At 49.4% G+C, this 16,783-nt stretch overlaps 2 protein-coding genes across 3 annotated transcripts in view; one reads left to right on the top strand and one right to left on the bottom strand.

Annotated features, from left to right (window-relative positions):
• LOC122382323 (MTRF1L release factor glutamine methyltransferase-like) overlaps positions 1 to 16,783 on the top strand; it is an 87,445-nt gene that overhangs the window by 7,239 nt on the left and 63,423 nt on the right. The gene's annotated exons all lie outside the window — the stretch shown is intronic.
• LOC122382324 (protein ANTAGONIST OF LIKE HETEROCHROMATIN PROTEIN 1-like) lies at positions 10,389 to 14,335 on the bottom strand. Its single transcript, XM_043367508.1, has 4 exons — positions 14,102 to 14,335; positions 13,458 to 13,660; positions 12,982 to 13,188; positions 10,389 to 10,571 (listed from the first exon to the last, which is right to left on the bottom strand). Exons 1-4 carry the CDS (start codon positions 14,320 to 14,322, stop codon positions 10,456 to 10,458), a joined length of 747 nt encoding a protein of 248 aa, XP_043223443.1. The 5' UTR covers positions 14,323 to 14,335; the 3' UTR covers positions 10,389 to 10,455.

Raw genomic sequence — 16,783 nt, 5'->3', positions numbered from 1 at the left:
CAAAAGCGCCCCAAAAAAGCTTGCCAAGTGAAGTCAAATGTCAAGACAATGCTGATTTGTTTTTTCGATGCAAAGGGAAGTGTGGAAAAGGAAATTGTTCCTCCCTGGTCAAACTGCCAATCAGACGTTTTACTTGGACGTTCTGCGGCGTGTGTGAAACACGGTGAGACGAAAACTCCCCGACAGGTGGCGAAGCGGGGAGTGGTGATTTCATCGCGACAGTGTGCCAGCGCACACCGCCTTGAGTGTCAGACAATTTTGGACAAAAAATGCATGACCCTACGGATCCACCCTCCCTATTCACCGGATTTGGCACCCTGTGACCTTTTCCTGGTCCCCAGAATGAAAAAGACCTCAAGGGAAACCATTTCGACGACTTTGATAAGGTAAAAGCAAAAACGACGATGGCTCTGCAAGGCATCACCTTGCAAGAGTTCCAGAGCTGCTTTGAGAGCTGGAAAACGCGTCTGCATAGGTGCATTGTCTCGCAGAGAGAGTACTTTAAGAATGACATGAGTGACGATGTGTAGGGATCAGTGAATAAACAGATATGAAACAATTCCCGTTTCTTTTGGGTACCCCCTCGTATTATTGCTTTTATCTCCAAAACCGTATGTCCTACGATAATGAAAGACCCATTGTTGGAAAGAACGGTCAATTTCGGTTCTAGTAGGCTACCTAGTGTGGCTCTGAATGATTACGTATTACACCGAGAACGACCAGAACAAAATGTGTTGCGAGATCGGGTGAAACACGGCGACGGCGGTAAACGTGTATTGCTGACGGCAACGCACGACCGATATTGGAGTGGTCAAAATACTGGTTGAACTAGGTCATCCATTCAGTCTTCATTTTTTTATGATAAAAGTTCACGCGCGAAGAATGAATAAAAGCACGTGAACTGAAATATGCAGTCAGATGTGAAGAAATTTTAACCATATCCGTTACCGCTAAATATTTCACTAAGAATTTGGTATTGAATTGTGCTTTTCACAATGCTGGTCGTGTTGAGCAAGCTATGTAACAGAATTACGACCTATCTGGATGGAATTCGATTGCTCTTTCTAATGAGCGGCTTTCCAAAGCTGTAGGATACACGGTTGCGGAGATACAGTCGATCTTAGTTAGGGGGCTCACTTTTTTTGGAACACCCTGTACATGTGATGTACGTCATACAACATACCTTCGACGTTCGGCTTTGATGACGTGTGTCCGGGGCAGAGTTGGAGTAAGTGCAGTAATTTCCTGATATTTTCTCAGGGAAATATTATTTTCGTCTAGTATCCAGCGGCGACGACTTTTGGGGAAGCCTTCGAGGCAGCCGTAACGCAGGACGTGGCGCTGAGGTCGAGACCATAGTGTGAAGCTGTCCGTATCAGCTCCTCCTTCTTTCGTCGTTTGTGGCGTTCGGAATATTCCTCAGGGCACTTCCTCTTACGAGCGCGTGGAGTTTCTGACCTATTTGGCGATGGCCGACTGTTCTGGCGATTCTCAATTGGCTTCAGAATTGGTCGGCCACGCTCGGCGATAAAGGCAACTAGGTGTTGATTTTGACGACCTAGCGGCCGGGGCAGCGTTGGCGTGGTCGGATTCATTGGCTCCCTTGGAGGCTCTGTTGTGGCTGGCGGCTCAGGGCGCCCCGTCGTGACCGGCAGCTGAGGGCGTCCCGTCGCAACCGGCGGGTGAGAGCGCACCGTCGCGGCCGCCAGCTGAGAGGTCGTGGTCTGCGGATTGGGCCGCCCCGTCGTGGGCTGTGGGTGAGGGCGCCTTGCCCATTACTTAGCTTGCAAATTAAGCTAATACTCAGCCGCCACTGACACACCAATCCGGTGACCCGGATGGACCGGGAGGGCGTGTGGACAGAGGAGCCGACGGGTGGAGGCGGCACCCTAGGAAGCGCCACTGGAGGGGAGGGTGTGCGCGCGCCATCTCTAGTACGGTGGCGCGCATCTCCTCTAAGGACATGCCATCCACCGCTGCCTAACAGAAATGAATTAGGTTATGAACGGTAATTGGTAGAATCGTCGCATGCCGGCCGAAATTCCCAAAAGGCATGTCGCTGTACAGTCATTTTAAATATAGCTACACAAATTCATAGAATCTGGAAGCCCTTATTTAAATTTGACGCTGTCAAGTGCATATCACATGGACAATAGACCAGGAGCAAAAGGAGGACATGTGTACCAGTGGAATACCGTTAATAATTATAATTATGTAGGTATGTCCAGTAGACTGCAGCACACAAAGAGGCCACACACATCCCGGCAATTTGTAACAGTCATGGATCTTAAATGTTCAGTATAGGTATAGGGCAAGAATCATAAGAATCATATGTACACATATTTTCGTACGGGTGAAATGACAACAACTGAAAGTGGAAAACCAAGCACCTGCAACTTACCGCCTCTTCTGGGACGTGTGATGCGCCAGGAACACGTCCATGACGTCAAATAAAGGCCACCTTGGCCTGGAGCGCTCTGCGTCACGCCGACTCGGGCCACTGGAACCGTGGCGAGAGTCACCTTCTTGGCCCTCCTGTAGCGGTCCCACAGGAGCAGCCAGTGACGTTCCACTTCAGTTGCTGCAAACAGCTGGCGTCCGTGGGGCTCTGCGCGCGGCGCGGGAGCGCGGTCCGTCGTCCCTGAGGCTCGGGAAGATTTGAATGCCGGCAGCCGTTGGGTGGCTAGAGCTGGGACCGAATCACTAGTAAAGCTCGATGAAAACCGAGAAAAGTTCCGTGGGAAAGCAGTTTTTCTTTTAGTGAGATGGTGCCTGAGCTGGTGATCCGCCACACCAGCTCCGCCAAGTGGTGGCGGCGCTGGTGCCGGGCAGGTCAAAACGGTCAGTACCCGCACTACGGCGAGCAGAACCAGGAGACGGGCGATGTCACGGTGCATGTTGAACGTGAGATGGGAGTACCAGTCCACAAAGAGATCTTTGAGAGGTTCCAATCGACGTATCTTCGTAGAAAAACTGTTCAAAAGTAGCACAAATACACTCTCACACTCACACTAACGGAGTAGGCAGAAGGGGGTAACGGGGAGGAGTGAGGAGCGCTCACGTCCGCTCACCGCGGCGGCGCGCTCAGTCAGCTGAACTGAATGCAGCAAATATTTATCCCTCCTCATCTCTGTCGGTGAACACTGTCGGGTGCAACAGCTGAGTTGCAGCTCGCAGTGACCCTGGCGTCTGTACAGGGTGTCCCGACATTGATGTCCTCTCCCATTGCGTGCAATAACATCAAAACAAAAAATGACCGGTTCATGATTTATTTGTTGATGTATCCACCACGCTTCCGCACACATGCCTGCATGCGCTCCGGCATGCCACACATCAGGTTGTCGAGAGTTTCTCCAGAGATGCTGCTCCAGGCCGATCGGAGCTTCCTGATGAGGGCAGTTCGGACGACGCTGGTGCCATCTTGTCCATTCTCCTTTGGCCCAGAAGCCAGGGAAGTTGGCCCGGCACCACTCCTGGGTCTTGGTGGCGTTGTGAGCCGGGGCACCGTCCTGTTGGAAAAAGGCCTGTGACATGTCCGGCAGAAGTTTGATGGCCGTTGGTGGTCCGTTCTCCTTCCGTCGTCTCATCGCTGATGCCGCCGTTCCCTTCATCACCTCCTCCACGTAGAAGTCCGCTGTCACGGTTTGGCCGCGGGGCACGATGTGAAGGTCTGACAGGCCACGGAAACTCATCATGCCCCACACCAGGACCTTGCCCGGCTGCTTGACGGCCTCGATGACAAGCACTTCTGAGCTGTTCTGAGCCCAAACACGGTCGTTCTGGCAGTTGGGAGGATGAAACAGCTCAAGAGGAGACTCGTCGCTGAACAGGACCCGCCTCCAGTCCTGTATGGACCAGTTGATCTGACTTTTAGCGAAGTCCAGCCGTTTTCGTCGCTGTGCTGCCGTCAGCTTGGGCTCCACGCGCGGTTTCAGCGGCTTCAGACGGAGGCACTGCCGCAGATACCGGTGGACAGCGGACTTGGAGGCCGGATGATTTTTGCACCGAGTTTCCGCGCCAGTTTCCGTGTCGACTGGTGCCGTTTCTTTTTTTTCGCCACCACGACATTTCGCCACCACGATTTTGGCCACCCGGCTCATCGCTGTCTTCCTCCCTCTTCCCCCGCGGTTCTCCAGTGCCTCTCCCTTGCGGTCGAGGGCCATCCAGCGTCTGAGGGTCCTGGGCTCTATCCTTAGCTCCTTGGCTACCTGTACCTGGGGCGTGCCGCCGTTGACCATGCCGACAGCCCGATAGCGAGTCGACAAAGGGTACTCCTTCGCCATGGCTGATATGCAGTTCGCGCGCCTCGCGACCCTCTCGGTAAATGACCTCTGCCGCCCCGCCGGGTCCTGGGTCGGCTCGCCTGGCTAGGTCACGTGACCAACAAACACGTGACCGTGCCCCAGGGTCGGGTCCCGGTAAAGCGCCATTGGTATACCGGTATTGCTCTGGGGAAACGTAACGAACGGGAGAGGACATCAATTTCGGGACACCTTGTAGACCAGTTTCTCTCCGGCAGGTCTGAAAAGTTCAGTAACGTATAAGCGAGCGCTGCAAAAGTTACTGACATGATGACAATGCGAACAATAACCATAACAGTCAGTCTTTGTTATATGCGCACTTGGGGGGGGGGGAGGGGAGGTGGCGGGGGCAGAGGCTACCCCAACCTGTTTCTGGAATGTCTGGGAAAAATTGACATCTTGTCTGCACTTTTTACTTTTTACATATGTCCGACCGAGTCGACTGTCCGAAAGCCAGACAAGAATTAACAGAACGGCAATAATGCATAAAAACCGACTTCCCTAACTTATGCAATACTGATGCTGGCTTCTGATCTGCACAACTGCACTGAAATCGGAAGCTTTAAACGACCGTCATCGAGGACTGGAGATCGAAGTCTGGTATGTCAGAAAAAAATGCGGCTGTTTCGCGGCGTTGAAACTGGCTAAATCGGCACCACTGGATTATTGAACTATTAGCGACCACCAACTTACCTGACCCCTATGCTTGGGACCACCGGGCTGGTACGGGGCGTGCTTCAGCATCTCTGCTAACGCGTCTTCAACCTCCGACACCATAGCAGATTTGTGAACGCGAAGGCATACGCCTTAAGGCATAAACCATAACCATACTATTACCTACCATTGTAATACGAGGAGGTATATACAATATTATCGGCATCTTAGGGCCGAAGTCTAACAACAACAATGTTATTTGAAAACAAACAACAGCTAACCGTTGTAGATGATACAAACTGCGCCCGAGATGGCCGATCATTGAAATGATGGTAAGGTAACACGACACAATCTTCATGCACACCACGATATAAGTTGTCACACGAAAATGATTTAGTTTAGGGTCGTATTATTACGTAAGTGGATAGGCACACATGACTCACAAAGTTATTATCCAAAAGCAAAGTGTCTTACTCGTGCTTACAGAGCACAGCTGTGTTTTTGCGAAGTTTTCCTTCCCCTTTCTTCCATGTGGGCTGCAGCCGGCCCACAGACTGTTGGACCCAACTTTTCTCATGATGCGCCGCACAGTCTCCCCCATCGTGGCACAGCCGAGGAGGACGAGCAGGTTTATCTGCAACAGAAGGTTGAAGTCTACGAGGTTATTCACAAAATCTCTTGTCCTCGGGTGACCTTGAGACCCTGTTTACACTCAGGGTCAAGGTTATTGTAATTTGGAATGTTTCAGCCTGTTCTGATAATGATTTTGCTCACTTTTGTCGATTTTATAGCATCCAGAAGAGCTCCATCTCCACTCTCCAGTGACATACTAGCTCTGAGAGGAGTGTTTGACCTGACCTCTGAGATCACTGGTTGACCTAGGACCTTAAAATTGAGTACCATTGGCTTTGTTTGTATCATGGACAACACGCTCGTTTTTTTTCGCGAAGTTTTGAACTCCGCAGTCAGCACTCGCAGCGACGCAATGATTTCGCTGAGCGACAACGCTCTCCAGTTTGTATAGGACTTTCTGATGGTTTCCTTGAAATGCAAAAGTTACAAAGTGAAGAACACTGTATAAAAAATGTCCATTGCGAAAAATGTCCGATAACGTTAACAAAACGTAAAATCACGACCTACCGGCAACCTTGCTAACGGACAACGTTTGTAATGTTGCCATAACGTTCTTACAACGTTGTACCATAACTTACCGAAATGCAACGTCCTGACAACGTTGTACCAACGTCATGTGTTTGCTGGGTGACAACTGGGCCCACGGGACCCCCGTCAGGAGAATGACAGTGGCCTCCGAGGTGCCGAACATCAGCAGGCACCTGATCAGCCATTTGATGTTCTGGGCCACCGACGCAGCCATGGCGGGGGCGTTTGTGTGAGCACTGTGTGGTGTCGCCCGGGGGGTGAGAGCGTTCCCCCGAGCGACACCACGATTACGTCTGGGGCGGGAACCACAGGCGTTGGGGAGGGGCCCAGCTGCCCTAGGAGGAAAGCTGACAGGATCTTTCGGCAGTCCTCGGCGGCAGCCCCACCCGTCGCGCCCCCGGAGGTCACATGCATGGCCTCCACCACGGCCCCTGTGGTGGAGGTGGCCGGCAGGCACCGGGCAGCACGCCTGGCGTGGCTCTCGCCCAAGCAGACAAGCAGACCGTGTCTGCTGGCCCTCCGGCGCGCCCAAGCCCGCTGCTGCGCGCGTACATCTAAATTTTCTTCAGGTTAATAATTGTTTTCTTTATTTTCGGGCTACACTGATGGAAAAATAATTTCCTAGAAAAATCAAATCACGGGAAACCAGTGAACGAGGTATCTCGATAAAGCCGAAATAGGTTTTTAATCTTTTTTTCCTCAGTGTAGCCCGAAAATAAAGAAAACTGAATCTGTACAAGATCAAAACAGTTGTAATGAGCCTCATGGCCTTGATCATTCTCCTCAAAAGCAGTCCATATCATACTTACACACTCATTCCCTTCTCCACTGCCCGTCGCCGTGTTGAAAATAGGGCTTGGGGCAAGCTTTCTCGATTCTCGTTTTTCACGCGAAATGGCGCGGGAGTTCAAGTGAAATTCCGCATGTAATCCGCAAAGAACGCCTTGATTGCCGATTCCACGTGAAAATTCAGCCGAAATCTATTCCAAGAATTTTAAGTATCTTAACCTCTCGGGGCGGCTGGGTTTGCGTCTCGCGATGCAGCTCTGGCTGTCCGAGACACCTGCCTGGCGCCACATCCGCTCGTTGCTTGGTTCCATGTCGGAGACGGCAGCAATGACACGCAGACCGGTGACCTCGAGGTCGTCAACGACGTCGTTGATGGAGGTCATGTTCATCGGCGCACTCATGCCGTAGTAGCACGGCTGCCTCCACGACGCGCAAAGGCCCCGCACCATGAGAAGCTGGAGCTTCGTGGCTGACATGGCTCGGTTTGTCATCTGGTCGTAGCACCATCCTCCGTTCAGCGACATTTCGTCGAAGCACAGGACGCAGAGCCGTTCCATGCCGCTCATGCGCTGTACAGCAGCAAGCAGCCAGGACAGTCTTGCTCCTTTGGAGATCCATTAAGTAAGATATAAGCCGCGGGCTGACAGGGTACTGCATGACGGCAGAGGGAAGTGCATGACTGGCTGGACGAAGGCGTATGCCTCGTGACTGATGCATCGTAGCCCAACAGTCACACCAATTTCCTCGGTAGACCAGCGGTGGCGCCTCCCAGTTGCCAGACGCCGCATCTGCTGACTGCTCAGCGTCCCCGACTCCTGCAGTCTTGTTATAGCGGAAGCCTTCTGGTCCAGGCTCCGGATCCTGGCTAAGAACACATCTTTCTCCGGCTCCACCGCAGTCTCCGAGACTCGAATTGAAGTGCACCAAAACGCATCTTGAGGAGACCAAAAGCGTTCTACACCACCACACGAGTGCGAGCGTGAACGGCGTTATAAGCGCGCTCCTCGGCAGTGGTGGGGTCCGCGGTGGGCGTCATGAGCCAGGGTGCAAGGCCGTAGTCACTGTCACCCAGCATCATGCCGCCCATTACGGGATTTCCATTGCAGAAATACTCAGGCATCCCCGATGTAGTGAGCACCCGAGCGTCGTGCACCCGACCGCCACAATGTACGTTCAACGTGATGATTGGACGGTCAGATGCAGCGACGGCCATTACGTTCAGGGACGGGAAGCCTTTACGGTTTATTTAGGTATGCTTATCGCTGCTCCCTGGGGACGGTTAGGCTGATGTGGGTCCCGTCAGTACATCCCACGATGTCGGGCGGAGAGTGTTTAACACATTCACTCAACTGCATTATATTCTTTAGGTTTAAGCCCGGTTCCCACCGGGCCCGTCACCCGTCAAAACGGGCCCGTCGCCGTCCCTCGCCGTTTTCGAGGCCGTTTTCACACCTTCATGGGAAGTTGAATATGGCAGCCATGAAACGGGTCATATGGTAGCAGCTGCCGAGACAGAAACAGTGCGCATAGTTCACTCTGTGCGCAGTTAATATTTACATCTGCCAGTGTTGATAGTTGATGCCTCATAGGAAGAGCTATGTTGATGTAGATTGGATCGTTTCATTGTGAGGTTTCAGCTATTCACGAAAACCATTTGATACATCAAATGGTTAAGAAATGGACGATAGGCATAGTAGCTAGGAAGAACTGCAGCAATGGAGGTCACCAGAGTAGGACTAATGCCCTGTGAATGCATACGTCCGTGTGAATTCCTAGGTACTTTCAGATTTCTCTCGCCACAGCATAGGACAAAGCACCCCGATGGGAATTAACCGTGTATCCATTGATTTACAACGACAGGTGCCATGGAGAACATGTTGATAAGTTATTGTCTTAGGACATTCGGTTCAACATAGCCACTGCAAAGCACGGTATGACATGCGAACGTACGTTATCAAGTAACATTACCTCGCAACTTTTACCCGGGTCTAGCAGTGACTTTCAAGCAAAACACTTCACAATCAGGCATGACGAGTTGGCCTTCAAATTGATTTGCAAGTTCAAAATCCAATATCAAAACTATTGATTTGAAGAAAACAAAACACTGGTCTCGAAAATTAACAAAGCACAATCCTTCATCTTATACACTACATATAGTCGCAAGTAGACGCTGTTCACTCTCGAGCACCACGGCGCACCACGGCCTCCTGCCACGGCAGTCGCCCCTGCTCGCTCACAAAGTAGGGGAGAGTGGGGTAATTTGGCCGGTGGTGTAAATTGGCCGCCCCCACCTGTACGAAAGCTAATAAAAGTGAATGAAATAACTTTAGTCTCTATTCATTTGTCATCGGTAGAACTAACTCGAGAACAAATGTCAAAATTTTCCCCCTCTTAGTTTTATTCAAAATTAATAAAAGGTGAATTTCGTTAGAAAATGGTAACTTTTACTTCCCTTTAAAAATTTGTATAACATGTAGTATTTGGGCTTTAAACGAATTCCAACATTATAGCGCCATTTTTGAGGGTGTTCAGTGGTTCCAAGAGCAATTTCATCTAGTTCTGTACAGCCATGACGACTTTATAGACAAAAATTTTCAGAATGGCAATGTGGGGTTATTTGGCCGGGACTAGCGGGGCAACTTGGCCGGTGCGCTCGGAGTCACTATGCTGGGACGGCCGAGCTGTCATGGTCAATTATACCATAAAGGACATAATTCATGACCAACTTTGACTACCTTGATGCCATATTTCCTACTGGACAGCTGTAAGGGCATGTGACGTCATCAAAAGTTACCTAACGCTTTTTTGCTAATAAATACTTACAGAAAAAAGATACAGCCGCGCAAATGGTCTCATTGTGTTCAGCTCGTCAAGGCGCATCGAATGATATACATGATGACCTTGAACTCATGTAACCTTGAGGTCAAGCGACCTGAGGTAGCGTGACCTGAAGCCAACCTTTGACCTTGACCTCTCGAGGTCAACACATACATGTTTCGATGCGGAATGACGAGAGAATTACGATGGTACTTTTAGTTTTGGCCTAGCTTGATTACTTCAAAAGCTATTCGTAAAAAGCTGTCATCGCATCTAGAGCCGCTATTTTGACTATTTTCGACCACTGTGACGGCTGAGTCAACCTCCAAAATGCTTCAAATGCGTCGTAGGACACACGTCATTGCCGAAAGTGAATCTGACTCGCCTATAACAAAAATCATGGCCTCAAACTAACACCGGCCAAATTGCCCCACACCCCCGGCCAAATAACCCTGCTAGTGGGGCAATTTGGCCGCTTTGCAGACCTTTGTAATACGTCACAATTTCAATATAAATAGTTAATCTATCATTTCAAGTTTACTGTCCAAGAAAGTAAAATGTATGCCACATTTGTCAGCGTTGAGAAAATGCAGAAATGTGTTGTCGATTTTTAGTTACATCGTTTTCTAAAAAAAGCGGCCAAATTACCCCACTCTCCCCTACTCGGCGAACTTGTCGCGGGCACTGGCAGCAGCGCGCGTGTAGGTGTTGGCGGCCAGACGGCCCGCGTCTCTCAGGCCCATGGCCTCACCGTGCGCTCGCCAAGGTCCAGGCACCACGTTCCCATCGCGGTCATCGTGGTCCACGTCGTTGACCTCGATATATCGGCGGTCGTTCGACACGCCGTCCCTGCGCCGAAGGAAATTGTGAAGGACACAACTGGCGCGCACGATGTCGTCAACGGTGGAGGTTTTGGCGATGCACAGTGGCCCTTTTTCAGAATTAGCACGCATTAATTCCCACATTACCTGCAAGTGGTGCAAGACATCACCACGTGATCAAGGACGTATTTCCTGCCAATGCAAAGAGAAGAAACGAAACGAACTGCCCAAGGAGATTCTGCCCAACAGCGACAGGCCGCTCGGCCCAAGATTTGGCGCACGTTCCCACGGCTCGCCCGCCGGCCTAGGCCGCTCCGAACGCAAGTGTGGCGAGCCCGCCAGCCGACCGCGCTGCACTGACCGCCAGGACGCCCCAGGGCGTCACGTGACCGCATCTACAGCTGTTGCCAGCCATCGTTAGTCGGCCCCGGCCGGGCAGCAACTAAGGTCAGCGCGACGCGAACAATACAAACACATAGGCGCTTTTGACGTTAGATCTTAAGCCGACCACGGGACTTGTGCGGCTTGGACATCAAACGCGACAAGAAATCGGACAGTTTTTCTTGAGCACAGCGTTATGCCTAAATGACATTTCAATATGCACATCTTAGGCAAAAGCCAAGCCACATTTAGGCGCACACCAGGTGACACCAGCTTCGAGCCAGGTCAATGAGCTTAGTCGTATCGAACAGGAGCCACAGCCGCTCGCGGACTGAACGGGCTCACGTTATCCACCGTAGAAGCAAAATGGCGCAAAATGGCGCGATGCCCTTTGGTGGACATGGTCAGAAGAGATCGGCGATTCGAACGATGTATAATACGATATGTCCCAGAGTGTGCTACTTAACATAAAGCTTCATATGTATGCCGCCATCTCCAGTTAATAATTGTCCTGTTATTGTGTTCACAATATTCGGCAAAAGTGGTCAATTTAAGTTTATACAATGGAAATTGTGGGTTCTAGGGCTTCTACGTAGACTCAGCTTCACAGCCATGCCACTAATTTTTAATATTTTCTCACCGAAAGCCTTACAAATTGATGTTCATCTCACCCTACTTTTTAGGGTCCGCCGGTGGTGTCCGCGCGCCTCTCGACAAACTTCTATTTTGCGGTCAGTTTTACCAAAGATAATTATTTTTTAGGAGGTAAAAATGGCACCATCGGATAGTTTGGAATGTTTTGCACACGATTAGACTGCTTTTTACTCAAAAGAAGAGAAAAAATATTTTGAATTTATGCGTGCTAATTCTGAAAAAGGGCCACTGTGCGATGATTGGCTGCCTAAAAATCCTCCACTTTGTTACTAAAATGCCAAAAGCATTTTCCACTACACGTCGAGCTCTGCTTAGTCTGTAATTATACACTTTGCGACGCGTCTGCTGTGCATCATCCCCCTCATCAAGGGCCCTCCCTATCCATAGCTATCCTCACCAGTCCATTTTACTTGATTTTATCTGATTCTCTTAGCAGCTTATTGGCCTTACGTACTTTTAACTCAGTTGACCCCATCGTGCGGGACATTTTAACTCGGCTTACGTCGGTGGAGCAATCTGGAAAATCAGTCCGTTTCTGCTGGATTCCCAGTCACGTCGGCATTGAAGGCAATGAGCTTGCTGATGCTGCTGCCAGACGCGCCGCCGCAGCACCCTGCACTCGGCGCTTGCCTCTGCCTGCCCGGGATTTGTATCCGCTGGTGCGACCCTTCATGCTTTCAAAGTGGCAGGCAGAGTGGGATTTGTGTGTAAGGAACAAGCTGAGAGAGTTGAAACCAACTCTAGAGCCTTGGCAGTCTTGCCTGCAAGGCAATCGTTTCCAGGAAGTGGCCCTCTGCAGACTCCGTATTGGTCACACATACGCGACGCACAGCTATCTCCTTTCAGGAGGTGAGCAGCCTTTGTGCAACAGGTGTTCTGTGCCTCTAACCGTCGCTCACGTTCTTTTATCTTGCCCACTCTTTGAACGGAACCGGACACGCTACCTGGGCTGTATTGCTCCTGGTACCACTATCCGCCACCTACTGGGTGACGAGTCACCCTGGGTTTTATCCGGCAATATTTTTTCCTTTATCCGTTCGGTCAACTTCCAAGTGATTTACTCAACCTGACCCAATTCCTCTCTAGTCTACTTGTCTAGTCAGTTGACCGTTACGACGCTCGTGCGTTGTTCTATCTTACCTTGTCTTTTTCATCAAGTCTTTTACTTTCTAGCCTTGGTATATAGAAGGTCTCTTGTTTTGAAACACTTGTTTTATTAGTGTGACGTTATGGGCGCAAAATGACCTTCGCAGTCGGCGCGCCCTAAAGCCCCAATAAACAACAAAAATCAAGGACCCTCCCGGGGTACGGCCGCATGATGGTCTCCCGCAGCGGGAAGGCCTCGTCACCTACAAAACAGTAAGGCAAATCCCCTTCTGGCGCAACCGGCAGGTTCAGCTCACTCCTAGCCAGCCTTTGGCCGAAGCCGCAACGGTTGAACACGGTGCTATCGTGCTCCCTGCCGAAGGCGCCGACGTGGACATACTTGAAGCGGTAGTCGGCGTCGGCCACCGCCATCAGCAGCACGCTGCAACCTCCCTTATAGTTGTAGAAGGCTGAGCCCGACAGGCCCGGCTTCTGAATGGCGATGTGCTTGCCGTCAATGGCTCCTGCAGAAATGAAATGGAAACTGGTAAAATGTTTATTCCAATGGTACTACAACTGATAAGGAAATGTGCATTTGGTCAATAGGTGGCAGATTAATTAAGACAAACGATTGGTTAGGAAATAGGAGCCTTTTGGTGTAGCCTGGCTCACATAATAGTGTGGCGAAGTAAAAATTATTGCATAAGCCATATGTCAACTGGCTGTTTTTTTAATTTTGCTAAATTCAATTATTTGCAATAACACATCACACTAACCTAGACATGACACTAACCTAGACAATGAGGGAAGTTCCACCTCCGTTCGAACTCGGCAGCATCTTCCAGCCAGCTTTCTTCAGTCAGAGGAGGCAGCTCGATGGGCCCAATGATGTTCCAGATGGCCTGGCAGACTTCTGGTATAGCCTTGGACACTGTAGCTCGACCCAGCCTGAAGTAGCGAGCTACATCTTTCTGGGACATGCCAGAAGCTAGGTACCTGTGCAAGATTATCAAAGTTAGCCTCATCATTCAATTACTTTTCAAACAAGTTACAATCAGTTACAATCAATACGTGAGGATATGCTGGAGTACCTAAACAGTTGGGAATAGTAATAAACGGCCCTTTGCAAAGTGAAAATGGCAGTCAAATTTCCAAGGCAGTTTATACCAGCTTTATCTATATTTTAATCTGTCAGCATTAGCAGCATATTAATCATCACATTAGCAGACAAACATGATTGTAGCTATGTAAGTGCATTTCGGCTTGCTTGACAATTTAAGCATTTCAATGTGTTGGAAACTGAGTCAACCTGAAAACTGACCATCCAGAAGTAGGGATCTGCAATTTATTTGCATCTATTTTTATATGGAGTCTGCACTATATTCTTTGTTTCTCATAACCCTTTTCTAAATCTTACAAAATTACAATTATGATCACCTTATGGTAAGGGCTAGCTTCTCCGCTGGGGTGATGGCCAATCGAAAGTTGGTGTCCTGACGTCGCAGGGCAGGCTCCAGCTGTACAGTCAACTCATCGAAGGCCTCCGGTGACATGCGATATGCGTTATGAAAAGCACTTCCATTTTCACGCTCCTGGGCCATCAAAGCTCGAAACTCGCCCATCTCCTGCCTGCGCAACACAGGTTGACGCACCCACATTCTGCGGCGACGTTCTGGCTCCTGTTGTATTGTATTGTATTGTATTGTATTGTATTTATTGCATACCATCAACAGGTCCGAAAACCCAATAATAGACGGAGTCAGACATATAAAAACAATAAATACGACACACATTGTTAACCCGCGCGGGGCTGGGGGGGGGGGGGGTAAATTTTACCCCCCGTCGCGAATTTTTGTGATATCTCAAAAACGGCGGCGCGCAGCGCCGCCAAACTTTCAGTACCTTTTCTTACATCAATTTGACACCTTCCCTGAAAATTTGAGCGAAATCCGTCGGAAAATTTTTGAGAAATTGACGTTTTAGTGACGTCATGTTCGCCATTTTCGCCTCAAAAACGGCAAAAGTTCAAACGCTGCTAACATCTTCATTTTTAAAGGAATCAAGACGTAACAAAAAAGTTTATACGTAATTTTACTTTGTCTATCAAATGGCTATCTCGGTTTTTTGAAAATTTTGGATTTTGGCCTAAATTTTTTCAAAAAACTGATTTTTTTGGGAAAATCATCATAAAATCCAAAATTTTGAGTCTATCGAAAAAACCGGAATATATGTCAGAGAAGTGGTCTATGTGCACCTACATACCAAATTTTAGAAGAATCGGTTCAAAAATGTGGGAGTTATTCAAAATTTTATGACGTCACGACACACAAATTTTTTGAAAAATGACTTTTTTGGAAGTTCTAAACCTCGTACGGAAACAAAAATAGCACCATTCGATTCGCCGTGAAAAACTGCATCAGATAGACACCTTTTTAGGCCTGAACAACCAACTTCAAAATTTGACCTCACTTGACCTGACCTTGACCTGACCTCGACCTGAAATTCATCCAGAGGTGGTCCATATCACTTATTGAGTGTGCCTATTGAATTCTATGAGTAAAATGACCCATAAAACATGTGTCGCACATGCCCTTTTCTATATTTTGTTTTTTTGGTGACCTGACCTGACCTGACCTGACCTTGACCTTGACCTCTGAATGATATTGTATGCAACTAATATTGTCTTGGTAGCCTAAGAACACGTTTTGGGCGATCAGTCTCAGTCCATGACTCCATTCTTCGGCAACTACGGTGCAAGGCCGATACTGTAGAAACTTGCAATTTGTACCCTTGACCTGACCTTGACCTTGACCTCAAACTTTAAATTAAGTACATGTTTTTAGTAGTTCGTGATGAGAGCTTTCGATTGGCGTTTGAATTTTCCAAATCGGACCATTAGTTCGGGAGATAACAGGGGGGGTAAAATTTACCCCCCCCAGCCCCGCGCGTTCGGCTGGAGACCCCAGCCCCGCCCGGGTTAAAATTCACACTGTATGGCGAACGAACACAGACACACACTTCATAAAACGAGAGCGCCTTCCAAAAATGTCCGCTCCAGGAGTCACCTGGTACAGGCTATTAATCCGACGTGGTAGACGGCAAAACAATCCATCTTTGATGGTGCCTACTCTGGCGGCTGGGACATTCAGACAGGGCTGCGCGCGAGTTGCCCTGGCTGGGACAGCAAGTCCGAAGCTGCCCAGGATTTCCACGGAGTCAACACGGCCCCCGAAGACGTCATGTAGGACGTCATGTGCTCTTCTTGCAATAATAATGCCAGCAACAACTCTTCCTCTTCGTCTTGTTCGATATTCATATCAATTCCTCGTCCCTCTATCTAGTAAAAACGGCAACGTGTATTCCAATCACAGCCTGTCATAGGAACCTCTGGATTGTACAGCTCACAGAATTGAGAATATAACATCATATATACACTGAAAAACACATACGACACAGCTGGACACAGCCTTTTTCCAACTGGAAATCCTTACAACTCCTCTAATCTAAGGCAAAGGCCAAATTTGGCAAAAAAAGCTCGGCTCGTTACAGCTGTCTGGGTGTAGGTTTAAACACATTCCACCTTATTCCACATCAGCAGAACCATCCCCAAAAAGCAGGGCGGCGATTTTGAAGCGCAGCCGTCCACTTCTTTCAGCCGGCATGCCTCGTAGGGCATGTGCCACCACTTCCCCGAACGAGTCGTACTCGTCACGGACGGCTCGACGGGACTTTATCAGGCCTATGACTTCGCTGATGGCTGTGGACTGCTGCTGCTGCTGCAGTTGCCGCTTCGATTGAGGCGTCTGGCCCTCCAGCGGCGACGGCGTTGAGCGGCTGTGGTGGCGTCGGCCGCCGCTCCCCGCCGGTTGCGAGTTTATCACGCTGTCGGCAAGACAAAAACGCAGAGAACGATAAGTAGGGAGAATAGTCAAATATATGATGCTGGGTGATCTTGACCTGCTGACTCACGACAGGAAAATATGTGACCGATAGAGAATGGACAACAACTAACAAGTCACGAACATGAACGTGTTGGAACACCGTCATTTAAAGTCAACTAGTTCCAGGCAATAACGACGGAGTACTGGTCTTTGTTGTTTATTAGGGCTTTAGGGCGTA

Source organism: Amphibalanus amphitrite, unplaced genomic scaffold (genome assembly GCF_019059575.1).
Source record: "Amphibalanus amphitrite isolate SeventyFive unplaced genomic scaffold, NRLGWU_Aamphi_draft 000137F_arrow, whole genome shotgun sequence".
Taxonomy (NCBI): domain Eukaryota; kingdom Metazoa; phylum Arthropoda; class Thecostraca; order Balanomorpha; family Balanidae; genus Amphibalanus; species Amphibalanus amphitrite.
Note: the sequence above shows the minus strand (reverse complement) of the source record. Positions and strands in the feature narration are given on the sequence as shown.

What these genes read in the sequence shown, in the direction of transcription:
- LOC122382324 (XM_043367508.1), bottom strand. Translation starts at nt 14,322, where the DNA reads ATGTGGGTGCGTCAACCTGTGTTGCGCAGGCAGGAGATGGGCGAGTTT. An exon ending in GAACTTCCCTCATTGTCTAG is followed by an intron (nt 13,189 to 13,457) that starts GTTAGTGTCATG and finishes TCATTTCTGCAG; the next exon opens with GAGCCATTGACGGCAAGCAC. An exon ending in CGGCCAAAGGCTGGCTAGGA is followed by an intron (nt 10,572 to 12,981) that starts GTGAGCTGAACC and finishes CCTTCGGCGCAG; the next exon opens with GGACGGCGTGTCGAACGACC.